General features: G+C 39.1%; 1 protein-coding gene across 1 annotated transcript; it reads left to right on the top strand.

Moving 5' to 3' along the window:
* Positions 1-2,197: 2,197 nt before the first annotated feature.
* smad7 (SMAD family member 7) lies at positions 2,198-16,762 on the top strand. The gene is made up of 4 exons (XM_065243794.2): positions 2,198-3,344; positions 4,079-4,132; positions 7,061-7,132; positions 15,878-16,762. Exons 1-4 carry the CDS (start codon positions 2,873-2,875, stop codon positions 16,414-16,416), a joined length of 1,137 nt encoding a protein of 378 aa, XP_065099866.1. The 5' UTR covers positions 2,198-2,872; the 3' UTR covers positions 16,417-16,762.
* The last annotated feature ends 637 nt before the right edge of the window (positions 16,763-17,399 follow it).

The following is a 17,399-nucleotide window of genomic DNA, read 5'->3' as shown; positions in this document are numbered from 1 at the left end:
CTCAATGTCTAAACTGGCAGCAGTCCATTGATCTGTCTTTGTGTGAAACAGCAGTACTTTTCTGAAACTCATAGATTTGTTGCAGTTAATCTGTTTGATATGAACATAATTTATGACTGCATATTAGCTTTACATTTGCATTTATCCAGCAGATGCTAATTTCAAAGAGTATTTTGCACTAAGAGCAACATCAAGACAACAAAAATATAATATTTTCTGAAATGTATTTTTACTCTTCTGACTAAGGGGTTGTACATATATTTGATGATGCTTGTGGGTAACAGATGTGGCACTAAAATATCAGGCCATAAATCACGTCTAACAGCATCTCTACAGCTGAAACAAAAATCAGGGAAAGAAAAAATTCAGGAAGAATATACTAAATTACATCAAATTTAGAAATAATAGCCAACAGTAAATATTAATCTCCAGTTACATAGTTAAACATTTGAAGGGAACAAAAGGAGGAAAACATGAAAATAAATAAATGCATCAATGAAAAATGTATCCAAGTTATTTATTTATTTTAAAAGAAAGTGCGCAGTCCTCGTGTTGAGATGAGAATGTGTGACGCCAGCAGATCTTCGTGAGCTCACGCGGCGCCAGTGGGGAATCCATGAACAATAGCGGCCCATCATCATCATCGTCGTCATTATCTTCCTCTTCAGTGCCCTGCAGCCACGCAGACTGTCTGCAATACAACAGCTCTCTGTCTGATCTTATCTCTTTCCCTCTCTCTCTCTCCCCCTCTGTCCATTATACTGACGTCTGAAGAAATTCCAACTGCTAAAAAGAAATGATTTCTGATACAGTTTTAGTTTCTTGGTAACTTTCTTTGTCCAGTCAGTGTTTGCATATAATAACATTGTATATTTTAGTGTACAACTAAAACGTATGTTTAATTTCTTCATATAGGCTATATATATCTACATGGAATGTGTTTGACTTTCAGAAAGGATGTCAATACGTTATTAAAAAGCTAATGAAACGTCACGCGATACAGAAGCTCTGCTGCGTCATTACATGTGGAGACAGTGTCCGCGCGCAGCCCGTCTGTCACCCTGCGGTTACCCGGCGCGCGCCATTGTGTCTTTCCATTGATCAGAGGGCGCGACCTCTCTCATCCCTTTAAAAACCCCGCGTAACGACTTGACTCTGTTTGCTTGATGGGGGTTTTGACCTTTAAGTGAATGGCCAGTTAAAGTTTTCCTTATGGACTTACTGTGGGAAAAATACTGATAATATTGTTTCTTGACATTAAGCCGTTTTCCATATTTCTATATATGGGCATATATTTTTTAGCCTACCCGTATTTTTCATATCAAGCCATATCTTTATCGATTACCATGTTGTTTCTTTTCCTTTTCTTTTCTGTTGCACTCTTTTATTTGTATACAGCTGTGGAAGTGAATGGGGCGCAAAAACGATTTGGATACGAGCATTGCTCAAAATATTTCCCATGTGTTTATCGGAACAAAGAAATGTATACAGTAAATAAGTAAATGATGACAGAAGTTTCATTTTTGGGTGAACTATCCCTTTAAACCAGTGACGCCAGTTGTATTTGAGAGGTGTTATATTTCTCACCAGTAGGCGGCAGTAGTATTCACTCATTCACAAACATAACCAATAGAGTGATTATATTCCTACATGTTTATATTGTTATAAAGAATTAGATTTCATAATGCCATTGTGTAAAGATATTTACATTTTCTAAACAATGTACTTATCGTGTCTCTTTTAATGTTAACAGACTATTTTGTGCCCTGTATTTAAATTTCACAACCTAATGTTCAAATTCACCCACGTGTGTGTCCCGTCCAAAAGCGTCCTGAAGTCTCACAATTGTGATAAATATTTGTTGTGTGTGCTTCATAATGTGAATTTACCTGTTTGCTTGGCGCCAGTGTGTGTGTGTGTGTTCCTCTATCCTGAGCTCTTGTTAGACTTTACCTCACTAACACAACAAATTTCAACTTATTCCCGCTTCTCTAACCACTGTTACTTTGTAACTTTATAAACGGACAAATGTATTCAGTCTGATGTTTCATGTTACTTTGTTTCATATTTGCGCAACACAATCACTTTTTTCCTGCTTGTTCTTTTTTTTTTAAGCGACAGGGTGTCTAGACAACCACATGACCCGCGGCGCGCCAATGAGAGACACAGAGAGGGAGAGAGAGAGACAGACAGAGACACACACAGGGAGAGAGAGAGAGAGGCAGGCGCCTGATCTTATTCGTGTCGTTCAGTCTTTTAGTTCTGATCGACTCGCTTGTTGTTTCTCAGGCTCGGTAACTGTGTGTGCATTTATGATTTGGGAAGAATCTGCGTCTTAAAGGTTTTTTCTGGATATTCCGAGCGTCGTAATATTTTAAGGCACACATTCATCAGGAAACACAAGCGCTTAAGATACTTTGCAGTTTCTCAGACGTGGATTTATACGCTGGTGCCAATTGGATCAGACCTGCGGATTTGGTTTCCAACGCGTCTGCTTGGAGAAAAAGGAACACGATGAGATCCAGAGGAACCGGGTCGACATAAAATCAGATCGTGCGGATTAATATCGGACCACTGTATGGATGTTTAATTATTTTAGGTTATACCCTGACATCAGTGCGAACGCGTTATCTGCAGGGTGCGGGAAGGTTTTAGGTTTTGCTGGATCGTACAAGGTTTTTACTTTCCTTCGGTGTCGGTTCGGCTGGTGAAATAATACATAAGACTGGCGCATGAAACAGATCGCCTGCGCGTCTCGTGCTCGCCGCTTCTCCGCCGCGTACTCTCCGGCTGCGGACTCGGACCCCGGGATCTTCATGATTTGCGGACAAAATGGCCGTTTTTTAGCCGGGGAACCCTCTTGCCGTCCCGCATGTTCAGGACCAAACGATCGGGGCTCGTCCGGCGACTCTGGAGGAGCCGCGCGCCCGTGGAGGGCGACGGCGACGCGGACACCGGGACGCGCGGCAGTGGCACCGCGGGCTGCTGCCTCGGTAAACCGGGCGTCGGTGGTAAGCCGAACCCCGGCACTGAGGCCGAACTGAAAGCCCTGACCTACTCCATCCTGAAGAAGATCAAAGAGAAACAGCTGGAGTTGCTTTTACAGGCGGTGGAGTCCAAGGGGGGAGCGCGGAGCTCCTGCTTCCTCCTGCCCGCTAAAGTAGACGCCAGACTGGGTCAACAGTCGTACCCGCTCCCGCTGCTGCTCTATAAAGTGTTCCGGTGGCCGGACCTCCGGCATTCAACGGAATTAAAAAGACTTTCGTGCTGTGAATCTTATGGGAAAATCAACCCGGAGCTCGTGTGCTGCAACCCGCATCATATGAGCAGATTGTGCGAGCTCGGTAAGCCATTAGCGTGTATATTATATATCTGATAGCTCAATTAATAAAGCATTGCGTTAGGTTTGATTCTCGTGAATCACACATACTGATACAATCTTGTAGTCGCTTTTGATAAAATCGTCTGGCAAATGCAAGAATGTAAATATAGATGATATAGATAATCGTTGGGGTTTTACGCCATGTATATACTTAAATTGCGTAAAGCACTTAAGGGTAAATGTGTAGGCTATAGTTAAATGACTTAAAAACGATAATAATAAAATGTTATCCTATAAAAATTTAATGCAATTCACATTCCACAGTATAGCCTGTGATGTATGCTGCAATTACACACATGCATACATTTTTAATGTATTTGGCATAACAGTGCAAACGAGTTTGGGTTTTTATGAAAACATGCTATGTTAGTAGTTTACTAGTTTCCAATAACTTTCTGTATTTAAAAGTCAGACTTCAATTTGTTTGAAGTTTCAGGGTCCATAATTCGCGTTTATTTGTATACAGTACAATGTTTTAAATCTGTTGTGTGGTTCATGGGCTGGATGGCCTCTGAAGTTTGTGCGTGTGTGTGTGTGTGTGTGTCTGGCGCCAGTCGGCTGTGTGTTTATCAGAGCTGTCCTGCCTCTAACCCTCAGCACTACACAAACACTTCTTCTGCTGGAGAATACCAGGCCTTATCATCAACACACATCTCCACTCACTAAACTGCTCTCTCTCTCTCTCTTTTTCTCCAGAATCCCCCCCACCCCCCTACTCAAGATATCCCACTGACTTTCTTAAACCACCTGGTAAGTTGAAGTTTCATAATAATAAAAAAAAACTTAGTTTTGTGGAAGTGATGATGTAACACTGGACTGATGATGTCATAAAGCACATTCCTTTGACTACTTTCCCATGAAACACTAAAGTGAATTTTCCATTCTTGTTTCTGTTTTACTTGCAAATACTATAGGAAAAGCACTCATGGTATAGTGACAGTAAAGCAGCAGCAGCTCTGCGTATGTGATGTGTTATGATTTAGTTTGGACAGAATTAAGCTGCGGTCATAGGGTGGCACCATGCCAGTCGCCACTTTTGGATGGGGGGTTTGTCTGCCTGGATGTTTTGCCGCAGGGCCGAGTACAGAAAGAAAAAGAGAGAGAGACTTGATGAGTAGTTTGTATAAAAGCGGAAACCCGGGAACAGCTCAGAGTTGATTTATCTGTCGAATTAATCTGAGGTTTTGGGAGTGTCTGTTTGCGTCTTTCCTCCGACTGAACTCTCTTAGTCTCTACCCATAATGCAGTGTGCTTGGTAAGTATGCCCTGCGTGTATTCGCTTCAGATAAGCAACACGGAGAGCGTGTTGTGTTTGGCAAAGTCCAGAGAGAAGTTTCCTGCCGATTGGTCTCGTAAAGATCCTCCTTTATTTCAGTCCTCACACTATTTGACCGAAGCGGTATCACTTACGCCGGAGAAATTCAGCCTAGGCCGCTTGAGCCTGAACGGATATGTGTGTTAAAATTCTTTCTGCGTTGATTTGTTAGTCTGGTGATGTTTATAATGGGAATTACTAAAAGATGTGCGTGGTGTGTGTGGGAATGACTAACTCTGACTCTTTTACTCTGAGTCTTTCATTTTTTGAGTTTGCCAGTGAGAAAGAATGAGTGAACGAAAGAGAGAGACTGTGGTGGAGGACAGGAAAGTCAATTCGGGGAGGACATTTCCTGAGGGGACACACACACATACACACTTCCATTAGCTGTGTTCGGCTCTTGGACGAGAGACAATAGAAGTCAGCCAGACTGAAAGAGAGAGTTACACCGAGAGGAAGTTATTTGTCACTCATGGTTGTGATACTATGCTTTGTGTGTGTGTGTGTGTAGATTCATTAGCGCATGTGATAATGTCAAGATGATGAAGACTGTCTGTCAGTCACGCTGTCACACACATGCGTCTGTCGCCGTGGTAACTGTCCGACGTTCACACTTTGGTGACGGTGAGGTGCGAAGAGACGTCATTGTTGTAAAGCATTTGCATTTCAATTGGTTTGAGCTCCCAATCAAAGCAGCACCAATGAGAAAAAACAAGATTAAGTGGGTTTGTCGAATGTTTATGCTAATAAAGGCTTTTTAATGACAAAGATCTTTGATTGAGAAATAGCAGTCGTAAAATCACAGAGAGAGACAAACCTAGACAGCATTTTTAAGGTATTATCCAGGCACAAAGACTTTTTAAATATACTTAAACCTAAAACTTTGTGTTTATTGCAGTAATGTCAGATAGTAATACCGTGGTATGCTATTTTAGGATGACTGTATTCATATGCAATAAAATTAACATGGTACTCCAAGGTTGTTCAGATTATATCAAAGCTATACCATGGTTTTTAATATGTTTACATATTTGTGAACATTACAAACTACCTTTATTATATTATTAGTATTTGTCCATGACCTGATTTACAAGTGACCACAAATTTAGTCACCTATGTTAAACTGATGACAAATTTAGTCAAAGACTGCAATGCGTGCTAACGCTAACATGCAATTCTAAACATAATCTAAGGTGACCAGATTTTTCCAAATAAAAACCGGGGACATGTCCTAGTTCAATAGTTAAAACATAATTTGTTATTTTCTATACTCTGGTACTCCGCAGGTTAAATGTTGATTTGGCTTTTTCAGAGTATTGGTTTAGGTCTTGCTGTAAAACGGGAACATTTCACATTTCCAAAAAACAGGTGACTTTAAAAGAAAAACCTTAAAATTTTACACTGTAAAAAAATTCCGTAGAAATTTGCAGCTGGGTTGCCGGTAATTTACCGTAGATTTAAATTTATGTTATTTACTGGCAACATTTTGTTCAAAGTTAAATGAACATTAAACATTTACAAGTCTTTGTCTTTACAGAATAAAACTAGAAAAACAGCATCAAGCAAAACATTCTGGGAAACAAAATCTGAAGCAAAAAACTGAAAAAGGTTGATGATGATTTCTGGTTCCCAGAATGCTTTGCATGAGGCTGTTATTGTATAGTTTTATTCTGTAAAGATAAAGACTTGTTCATGTTTAATGTTCATTTAACTTTGAACAAACTGTTGACAGTAAATAACATAAATGTAAATCTACGGTAATTTACCGGCAACCCAGCTGCAATACCATTGTAATTTCTACAGATTTGTTTTTTACAGTGTAGACTTATTTTCAGCAACACAGAAATAGCAAGTTAGCGCCCACATGGTTTGTTCAGCGTCTGATTGGTCAATTGAATGGTTAACAGATCTAAAGCCAAAATTACCATGGTAACAACACAGTACTACCGTGCGTGAGCTGCTGGGATTTTGTAAATCAGCGTCTGATATGATGTTCAACAGTTTATTGCAAAACTGACTCAAGATCAGAACATATTGGAAAATAAAACGAGTACAAGTACGCCAGTTAAATAATTTCAAGGCTAGAAGAGATTTCCTGACTAGTTCGTTGTTTTTAACTTGCTGTAATAGATCCTTAAAACTAAACGTCTTGTTCTCACAAACCGCTTTCTTGGCAAAGAGTTTAACCTCAGAAATGGTTTATTTATTTTGCATGACAGAAAAAAGCACAAGTAACAGGAAACTGAATGTTCGCTGGGGTTTAAACTTTTACCCAAATCTTTCTTTTATTTGACATGATGTTTAAAGGGGTAATCGCATCATGTGACCCTGTGATTGACAGCTGTCGTTCTCTTCCTCCACAGATTCTCCAGGTTCGGTCCCTGCTTCCACTGAAACCGGGGGAACGACTTATTCAGCCCCTATGGGGTTTTCAGGTAAGAACCCGAAATCATCTTCATCTGTTTCTTCATCTGTCGTCTTGTATAGATCCGTTCCTTCATCCGTTCCTCTAAATACGCACAAACAGAGACAAATGTGTTTACGAGAGAGCGAGCGAGGGCATGTTAGTTCCAGCGTACAGATGTTTCTCATTACGAGGACTTTAAAGAGTTTTTTATGATGGTGTTTAATTCAGCGCTGGGCGTATGTGTGTGCGAGGGGTCTTTAGATGGCTTTTCAGATAAGAGCGGTTAACTGATGGAAGCTTTACATAAACACATGTTAAAGTACAGAGACCAATGTGTGCTATAGGTTATGTGTGTGTAGAGATCCCCTTTCCCGGCCTCCCCGGCATTTGTTTTAAGTTTTTCGTGTGTGTGTGTGTGTGTGTGTTGAATGAAAGCACAAGCGCTCCTGTACCGACACACAACATAAACAACAAACACCTCCTCTATTATCATCTTATGTTTCAATCGATTGCTGTGAATTGTATTCATTATTATTTGAAAGACTTCTGACTGTATGTGAAGTGTAAAGATGGTGAATTATAAAACTTTAGATGTTAAAATAAGTTCGCTAAACTAGGAGAACTTGTAGGTTTTGAGGTGTGCGTGTGGTTTTCCTGCTGGATTGAGTGAATGAAGCTCAGAGAGGAAAACGGGTCGAGGGAGGAGTTTCGGGGTTGGTTGTCGGTTTCTTTGGCAGGGGAAGAAAAGTCCAAACACACACACAGGGAAACATGTTCCCGCTGAAAGCGTCTCTCTGGCCTTCTCATTCACTCTTTTGGCTTTTTCATAAAGAGAGAAAGAGAGAGAGAGATTGCACAAAAATGTTTTACTACCACAGTCTGAACGTTATACATAGTTTTTATTTTTGCTGGTTTTTTTGTGCGTTGTTGTTTGAGGAGAAATAAATGAATTTAAAAGTTGTTTAAGTTGATATTTTACACTGAAAAAAACACCGGTTCCACATGATTGAATTAAATTATTTGTTTTTTAAAACTTGTTGGACGTATGTAATTCAATTATGTACACAGTTCAACATGATTGAATCAAGTTTACAAAAAATAAAATTCATTTTAAGAACTTAATTTAATCATGTGCAACCGGTTGTCCACAATTCTTTTTTCAGCATTTATTTTTATATTTTTATCTTTACTAACTTTACTATGAGCTGTTTTTTTTTGTTTTTATAATTTTTTTTCACAATAATATTTCTATTTAAGTTAAAGTTATTTTGACTTAAAAATTATTTTACATTTTAGTAAATTATTTGAGTCTTAGTTTTAGTTTTTAATTTTGTTTCAGTTAATAATTTAGTGCCTCATCTTAACGTATTTCAGTTTTTTGCTAGCGCTAAGCTATTTTTTTCAACTAATATTTACACTGTAAAGTTGGATTATCTTAAAAATTACTTCAATTCGTAACACCTAAAAGTTTTTCAACTTAAAATTTCTCACTTTAAGTTGTAAAAACTTTTTAAATGAAACTTTTTAGGTGTTACGAATCGAAATAATTTGTTTAAGGACATCCAACTTTCAGTTTTTACAATGTAGATAGATCTATATTTTATTACATGCTTTAATAGTTAACTTTAGTAAACAATAATAACCCTGACCCTAGGGATGCATAATGATTAATCACGATTAATCTATTGCAGAATAAAAGTTTTTGTTTACATCATATATGTGTGTAAAACTGTGAATAATAATTATCTATATATAAATATGCACACATGCATGTATATTTGTAAGAAAAAATATATATTTATATATAAAGTATTTATATTTATATATAATATAAATTATACATAAATATACAAATGTATATACACACGTAAACATTTCTTAAATATATACATGCATGTGTGTGTATTTATCTATACAAAGTTAATATACACAGTTTACACACATGATGTAAACAAAAAACTTTTATTCGGCTATAGATTAATCGCGATTAATCGTTTTATTTTGGGCATGTTCATAAAATAAACCAACATGTCATTTGTTTACTCTTGATATAAAAGCTTAATCTGCTGTTTTACACTCCTCAGTTATGATTGTGTACATGAACTTGTTTTAATATTAGTTTTATTAGAAAATATTAGCATCGCTATTTATTGTTTGTTAGCTTGTGTTGGTTGCCTTAGTATACTGAGTGATTCTGATCCTTTAATCTATTCCAGTAGAGAATATGGCTGATATTTCTTTGTTTATATATTTTGCATCTCTGGTTAAAGTTGAATTAGGGAAGTTTAATCTTCAGCTGTGTGTTTGTGTGGTGATAGATTGTCTCTTCATCATAAGAATTATCTGGGTCACCCTCATGTTTTGATTGCCTGAATTTTTTGTCTGCGAGGACAGGACCGTTATTTGCCGCTGGAAACTTGTTGCATTCCGGCTGTTCTTAAAACATTTCTGCCAATCCACAATCAGTCCTTTATGAACGTCCCATGAATGTTTGAGCCGAGAGACCCCGGCAGGTCGCGAATGTTTCTGGACCCCCTTACAGGCCCTATACAGAGTTACCGTGACAACCTCCCGTCTCATTCCGGGGTTGTTTGGGTTAGCCAAGGAGGAAAGGGCAGCACAGGAAATGACATCAGAGGAAAAAGCCTTGAGTTTTGGGCAGGGCCTCCCGGTCGCCTCCGCAAAGCGGAAAGAAAACATTTCAAGAAACTGACACAAAGACGTTGCTTGAAGCTGCGTCGATCCGCTTTGAAGTACGAATGTAATGAAATTTATTTGGCTTCTCTTCTTCACTAAGAGAAAGCGCCTGAAACGATTGTGCAAATAAGAGGAACAAGAATGATTAAAACTTAAAAGGAAATGGAAAAAGAAATCATTTATAATGAGACGTTCTGCATGCCCTCAGGTCTTCGGCGTGTATGTTACAGACAAACAGCAGCGTCAGACGCCTCAAACCACAAACATTTCCTTAAACCACAATCTATTGACTTACCTAAACAGAGAAACAGACGATCTGTTTTCTCACATCATTCAGAGGAACGTCGCCGGGCCGACTGTCTGCTCGACGGGTGATGAATGAAGGATTGAATTCGGTATAATTTAATGCTATCTAAACACAGCACAAAGCTTTGACAGTAAAAAGCTTTTTGCAATCGACTTGCCCGACTGGTTGTCTAAAATACACACGTACACGATGAGATTTGGTTCCCACGGTGATTGCTAACATCCTGGATTAAGAACAATGCTGGTAGTTATCGCTGCATATTGGAGCTGGATATCATTGTAGACGTGATGCACCATTACAGACAAATGCAAATTTAAGTGGTTTAGTTGGATGAGAGACAAGAATATGATGGCATTTATTAGGGATGGGTCACAGTGATTGTCTAGTTTATCAGGATCATCTAGACTTTTTTTAAGATGTTTCTGATGAGTCCAATCAGGACCTTAGCAAACTAGTAAATACTGAATGGTGGTGATAGTTGTCTGATCTTTGACCCTGACACACCTATGTACAGTATACAGTAAGCGAGAAACAATCCGTACGTCGTAAAATGGGAGCGATCTGCTAACGTCTGATCGGTGTATTAGCGCACAATGGAGGCCGATGTGAAGTATTTCCTTTGTGTTGCAGGTTTTCCTGCCTCTGTGTGTTATGTAACGGCTCTCACACTAATTGGCAGTTTCCTTTATTGACTTCCAAACAAAGACGCGCAGCCAAACATTTGTCTCTTGGCCTCCGTGTGTCTGTCTGCATGTCTTTCTCTCTGTTGAAAGCGTGCGCGCGTGCGTGTGTGTGTCTGTGAGATTACGCCCGGGGAAAAGATCATATTTATAGAGCCGTAACCGACACGAACATCAGAGGGATCTGCCGGCAGGTTTATTTGTTTAGCTGGAATTTTGCATGACTGCTCATTAATGTCTGGAGGTTGTGTAGACAGACGGCTGTCTCTACAAAAGCTTGATTTAATGTCGTGTCACAATGTGGTTTCTAATGTAACACAACACTGCTACAGTATAACAGCATTAGTGTTAAAGTGAGTTTTGGACACTATAATAACACAATAAATGGTTTGGGTGCTGAGGTTTAGAAAATGTGTACAAGAGGAGCAGGCAGATGCTGGATGTTGACTAAGCATTGTGTCTGTGTGTTTGTTTTTCGTTTGCCATTGTTGTGCAAGTGTGCGTTGTTCTGGTCACAGGTTTAGGCTACAACACAAAAGCCCTTTAGCATGCATGCACGTATACAGACACGCACACAAATACACACACACGTACACGCACTGTTGCAGAGGTTAAGAACGCCGTCACCTCCTGTGAACCTCAGCCAGACGGCAACCAATCGATAAAACCCACAGACTTTCCTTCTCTATGTGTGTGTGTGTGGAGACAGACAGAAATAATCATTAACTTTTCCAGACTGCTGTGTGCATCCGTGTGTGTGTTTGTGTGGGATTCCATTAAATGTCCAGACGCTTTTTTAGTTGATGTCCAAATGTGTTTAAAAATCTGAGGCTCCTTAAAAGGAAAAACTTTGCTGCAATGTTTTTTGAAAACACTATCATGAAATTCACTATCATTTGTGTCTGGTAGGCTAAAGTCTTGCTTATACTCGACGTGTCCGCATGAGTGCGTTGGTGCGCGTGGCAAAAATGACATCAATGACGTTGTGCCCGTTGGGTGCGCGAGACGTCATATTGCGCGGAGGTGAGCATGCCAATTTTTGTAACCTCCGCAATCGAAAATAGCCAACCTCGAGGCGATTCTGTCTGAGCAGGCAAGCCCTATGATCAATCCATGTAAAACAATGCATATAGTTTTGATCAGTCACTCTTAAAAGTAAAGTGTTAAGTGTTAAAGGAACAGTATGTAAGAAATTTATATCAATTAATCATAAAATGATCCTGATATGTCACTAGACATTAAGAAATCATTTTAATTTCAAATACTTATATCACTGACAACAGTAGTCAGGCCAAAATATTATCATTTAAAAATCCTACATACTGTTCCTTTAAATTTGCTATTTAACTCATTCCCCGCCAGCTGTTTAAAAAAAAGTTCTCCAGCATTTTTTATGATTTTCACAAAATACCTCTCAGGAAAATTTTCTTCTATAGTGGTTTCAGCAGTAACAACATAAACAAGCGGCTTTCCTGTAAACTCCGCTAAAAATAAATAACAACAAAGTCCTTTTAAAGTAGTTTATTTATATAACAAGCAAAATAAAAAACACAATACATAGGAAACCAAAACATTTGTTATATTCAACAAAGTATTTGTTCAAGAGTTCAGTTTAGCAACTAGTCAGACCATTAAACAAAGTAAAGTTCCGAACAAACGCGTAACCGCGACAACGCACATGCGTCTGATGAAACGTCTATAAATATATAAACATACAATATTTTAAATGAAAGAACAGACCACCTGCTTTCAAACAAACAAACAAACATAATGAACAAAAACGTATCGTCCTCTCTTTATTTGTTCTTTTTTATAACCTCTTAAAGGTGCAGTGTGTAATTTTTTAGAAGGATCTCTTGACAGAAATGCAATATAATATACAAAACTATATTATCAGTGGTGTATAAAGACCTTTCATAATCTACCGTTATGTGTTTATTACCTTAGAACGAGACCTTTTTATCTACATACACCAAGGGTCCCCTTACATGGAAGTCGCCATTTTGTGCCGCCATTTTTCTACAGAAGCCCTTAACGGACAATTTTTTTTACTAAGTTGTCTCCGACGATGACATGTTTGTCCGGTGCCGGCTACCATAGCTTCTCTATGTGTTTTAAAAGAGAGGGGTGAGCAGTGGACCAAGCTGGGTCTCACCACTAGATGCTGCTAAAATTCACACACTGCCCCTTTAAATATGGATAAGTTTCTTTAAAAAGACAAAATTTTGAGCAAAAAGCTGAAATTTTTGTAAAGTTTTTTTGTTAGAGATCAGATTCAGAACGATGATCAAAACATACACGGGGTTAAAAATGTTGTTGAATTCGTTTTTGTTTCAGTTTTTATAAATTTGGTAAGACAAATTTAAGCCACCTAGTGAATAATAGCGGAATTACAGATTTTCATAAAAACTTGTTAGGGAAGCGTCATTGGCAGGGAAACGTTTTCTTTTAATTGACGAGATAACTCGTCAATGGCGGGGAAAAAGTTAAAACACAAATTCTTTTACACATACATATTTTATTAAACATATCTGAATCATAAGACATATTTAAGAGATTGCTGTTTTATTCATGTTGTCATATTTATATACCACCGAATGACTTCTTTCCTCTTTTTTGTGTTGGTTAGAGAGAGAGAGAGAGAGAGAGAGAGATACTTGTATGTCTTGGCGATACATTGTAACTGTTGTCAATAAAGCACATTTGATTTGGAGAGGGAGAGAGACATGGGGGAGTGCAAAGAGAGAGAGAGAGAGAGAGAGAGAGACGGATAGCATTTGAGCTAACAACATTCAGGATGTCCACTGAATGCTGGAAGCTACACAAGATCTTATCCAGAACTGCCAGTGACCCACTGTGTGTGTGTGTGTGTGTGTGTGTGTGTGTGTGTGTGTGTGTGTGTGTGTGTGTGTGTGTGTGTGTGTGTGTGTGTCATGTTGCACCCTCTATTTTGGGACACTCTCTGCGTCTGGCTGTCACCATGTCAGTCGGGGTGACACCATGTTCACCCAACCGACCGACACACAGACGCCACACACACATATCGCTATAAATCTATAACCTATACACACACATCCAGTCACATGTGTTTACCTGTGTGTGTCTGTGTTTGTGTAATGGTTGTGTTTAATTGCACCTATAGTGTGTCTGTCACACACACACACACACACACACACACACACACACAGTCTGCTTACTGCTGTAGTTTTAGATCTGATGTGCGTAAGTGTTAATGCTGTCACAACAGAGACCAGTAAACTATCACAACTAAAATAGCATCGGTCTGGCACATAGCAACCAAACACACAACTAAACATTTTATTGTCTGTATCTAAGTGAGTGACACTTTCCTTGATGACTGATTTCAGATCAGTGTTGTAACATAAATCTTCTCAATGAGTCGTCGTGAGCAGATCTGGAGTCTGTGCTGGATGCGTGTGCGAGATAAATACCATAGTGGTTTAAAACACGCTGACAAGTCCAGACAGATAGTCGTATTATAATGATCACATACAGATGAGAGGAAAGACTCGGCTGGATCTCTACAGCGTGCTTCAGTAATAGCATCATATGATAATAATCTGCTATTTTGAGATATACACTTACATATGTGTCAAAAAACATAGTTGTTTGGAAATGGTACCATGGTAATACCACGTTTGTAAGGGTTATAATGAACGCTGCAGTCTGGGGTGGTGCGTAATTAACTACACGGTTAAATGACGGCCTGCTCGCCCTCTCTGAGATTAAAGACTTACAGACAGAGAGGATTCTGGGAGTTTTTCCACAAAACCTGGTTTGCAGTTTGCAAAAAATTGCTGCATGTGACTTCGTAATGAAGTACGTTATGACATCACAAGTAAAGTTCTCTGATTGGTAGGTTCGGGTTAGATTTATTGTTTGGTTGGGATAAGGAATGATTGGCAGCGCCGCTCATGTAAGCATTGCCTGAAAGCCAATGTTTAGATTCCTGACATTCCCACATTGTCTCATGAACGATAATATGAAGGATGATGATCTGACTTTTCCCATCACTTTAGTTTTATCGTTTCTACCCTCGCTCATCTTTTTAACTTTGTTATTGGTACGTTAAAACTTATTTTTAATTGGAAAGTCAAGCTAAAACCAGTTTCTACAGTAAATTGGTTTCACATGGTTTCTTACTGGTCTAAGCATGTCTTCCATGGTCATTAGCTAGACTAGACGGGTAATCTTCCTGCTTTAAACCTTGTAGACCACCTTAGACCAGAAACAAACCCGTCACCAGGGGACACCAACATTTCGAAAATGTAAAATAAAATTCAGATAATTTCTCAAAAGCGCGCATGTGTGATTCATAAAACGAATGTACGCATAGAAAACATGCATACTTTCTGACATGAAATCTATAAATCGAACTTGAAATTGTTTGCAGATTTCCACCTTTAAACAATTATTAATGTCCCACATTAATGTCATAGACATATAAAAGAGCACCTGTCAATGTTTAAATCCTTTTGAGCAGCAAAAATTGCTTATTTTCCAAAAACTTGAAGCAATCGGACAAGCAAAAGTGCGTACGTCTGTTTAGACCCTGACGTGGCACTAAACGCTTTTCCACGGCAAAAACGGGCTGTCAAAAGATTAATCGCGGTTAATCACGATTAATCGCATGCAAAATAAAAGTTTGTGTTTGCATAATATATTTGTGTGTGTGTTATGTGTAACTATTATGCATATATAAATACACAAATACATGTATACATTTAAGAAAAAAATATTTATGTATATATATATTTTTTGTTTATATTGAATATAAAGTATTTTAAAATCGAAATAAATATACATGTTAATCTTTCTTAAATGCATATATTATATATTATGCAAAAACAAACTTTTATTTTGTATGCGATTAATCGCGATTAATCTTTTGACAGCTATGTGGACTTTGCCGAGGATTTTTGCGTACGCACACTTTACGATCAAATCTGTGTGTGCGCTTTATAAATGAGGTCCCAAAAAGCTTGACCACTTTAAGATTCTGTAAATGTGAATTTCTAACAAAGATTTATTAGATTTTAATCTCTGGTTTCTCTTTATGTTTTGGCAGATTCTCTGGCTCTTCAGGAACGTGGAGAACAGCCTCACTGGTGTGTAGTGGCGTACTGGGAGGAAAAGACCCGCGTGGGGCGTCTCTATTCCGTCCAGGAGTCGTCTTTGGACATTTTTTATGACCTACCTCAAGGCACGGGCTTTTGCCTGGGCCAACTCGCCTCCGACAACAAGAGTCAACTGGTGCAAAAGGTTCGGGCCAAGATCGGCTACGGCATCCAGCTCAGTCGCGAAGCCGACGGCGTTTGGGTGTACAACCGGAGCTCCTATCCGATATTCATCAAGTCAGCCACACTGGACAACCCAGACTCGCGTACGCTTCTGGTGCATAAAGTCTTTCCCGGATTCTCCATAAAAGCCTTCGACTTCGAGAAGGCGGGAAGCTTGCAGAGACCCAACGACCACGAGTTCAGCCTGCAGCCGCAGACGGGTTTCACCGTGCAGATCAGTTTCGTAAAGGGCTGGGGGCAATGCTACACAAGACAGTTCATCAGTAGCTGCCCCTGCTGGCTGGAGGTCATATTTAATAATCGATAACGCCCCATTCCGTCATCGCCATTGAAACGGACTAGCCCTTACCTTTTGCGGACTATGTTGTTTTTTTCGCGCGCCGCTGACGAGACCTCCGGAGGGACTGCGAAAAAAAACTCGGACTTAACTTTAATAAATGACTTTATTGAGAATTTAAGTGAAATTAAAGCTAAAATGTATTTTATGTTAAATATAAATATATTATTACGTGTAAATACGAAGTTTTATATGCATTGTTATTTATGTATTGTGCAATGTGTTGATGGGACAATAAGAAGATGCACTTTGCTTAATATAATGCAAACAAAGAAATGCCAAAATAAAACAAAAAATACAGAATGCTGCTCTTGAATTTGTGTTTGTTTGCTAATTTGGCGTTGTTTGCCTTAAAATGCTCCGTTTATAGGCATCTTACTGCACTACAAGTACAACCTATGGTTGGGAACACAAAACTGTTGGGTTAAATGATCGTAGGTAACTTTACCTATTCTTTTGAAATCGTAGGAATTGTCTTTCTTTAAACCAAATGACGTACACACGAGGTGATTTAGTGACTGTGAGAGCAGACTCCCAGTGTGTAAATCACCGGCCCCCGGGGGCAAATGTGTGCCAGGAACAGTTTGGCTCTTGGGGAGGGGCCGTCTACGTCCCCGTCTAGACTGCAGCCACACCTCCTCCTGTCTCTCCTGATATGGCCGTCTGGTTGGGGGATTAAAGCTGTAATCTGCTTTGACCTGACCGGCCCCGACAGAGACAAAACCTAAACTCACAAGACCCAGATTCTGTCCAAACCCAGATAGATCCAAAGTTGAGTATGTGATAAAAAAAAGTAGTCTTGAAAATATGTTTGTTTGTCTCTCGGGTCAGATCAGAGTTTTGTCTGAAGGATGTTCTGGGTCATGATCACGGTGCCGTAATCCAAACATTGCTTAAGCGTCTAAATCGTGTGCTGACCAAGATACCCGGACAGATGTCTCGACCTCACAGAG

The sequence above is a fragment of the Paramisgurnus dabryanus genome, chromosome 18 (assembly GCF_030506205.2).
Source record: "Paramisgurnus dabryanus chromosome 18, PD_genome_1.1, whole genome shotgun sequence".
Classification (NCBI taxonomy): domain Eukaryota; kingdom Metazoa; phylum Chordata; class Actinopteri; order Cypriniformes; family Cobitidae; genus Paramisgurnus; species Paramisgurnus dabryanus.
This window is presented reverse-complemented; position numbering and strand designations above follow the sequence as displayed.

Coding starts and splice junctions, on each gene's coding strand:
- smad7 (XM_065243794.2), top strand. CDS start 2,873: ATGTTCAGGACCAAACGATCGGGGCTCGTCCGGCGACTCTGGAGGAGC. Junction 3,345..4,078: donor GAGCAGATTGTGCGAGCTCG/GTAAGCCATTAG, acceptor CTTTTTCTCCAG/AATCCCCCCCACCCCCCTAC. Junction 4,133..7,060: donor TGACTTTCTTAAACCACCTG/GTAAGTTGAAGT, acceptor CTTCCTCCACAG/ATTCTCCAGGTTCGGTCCCT.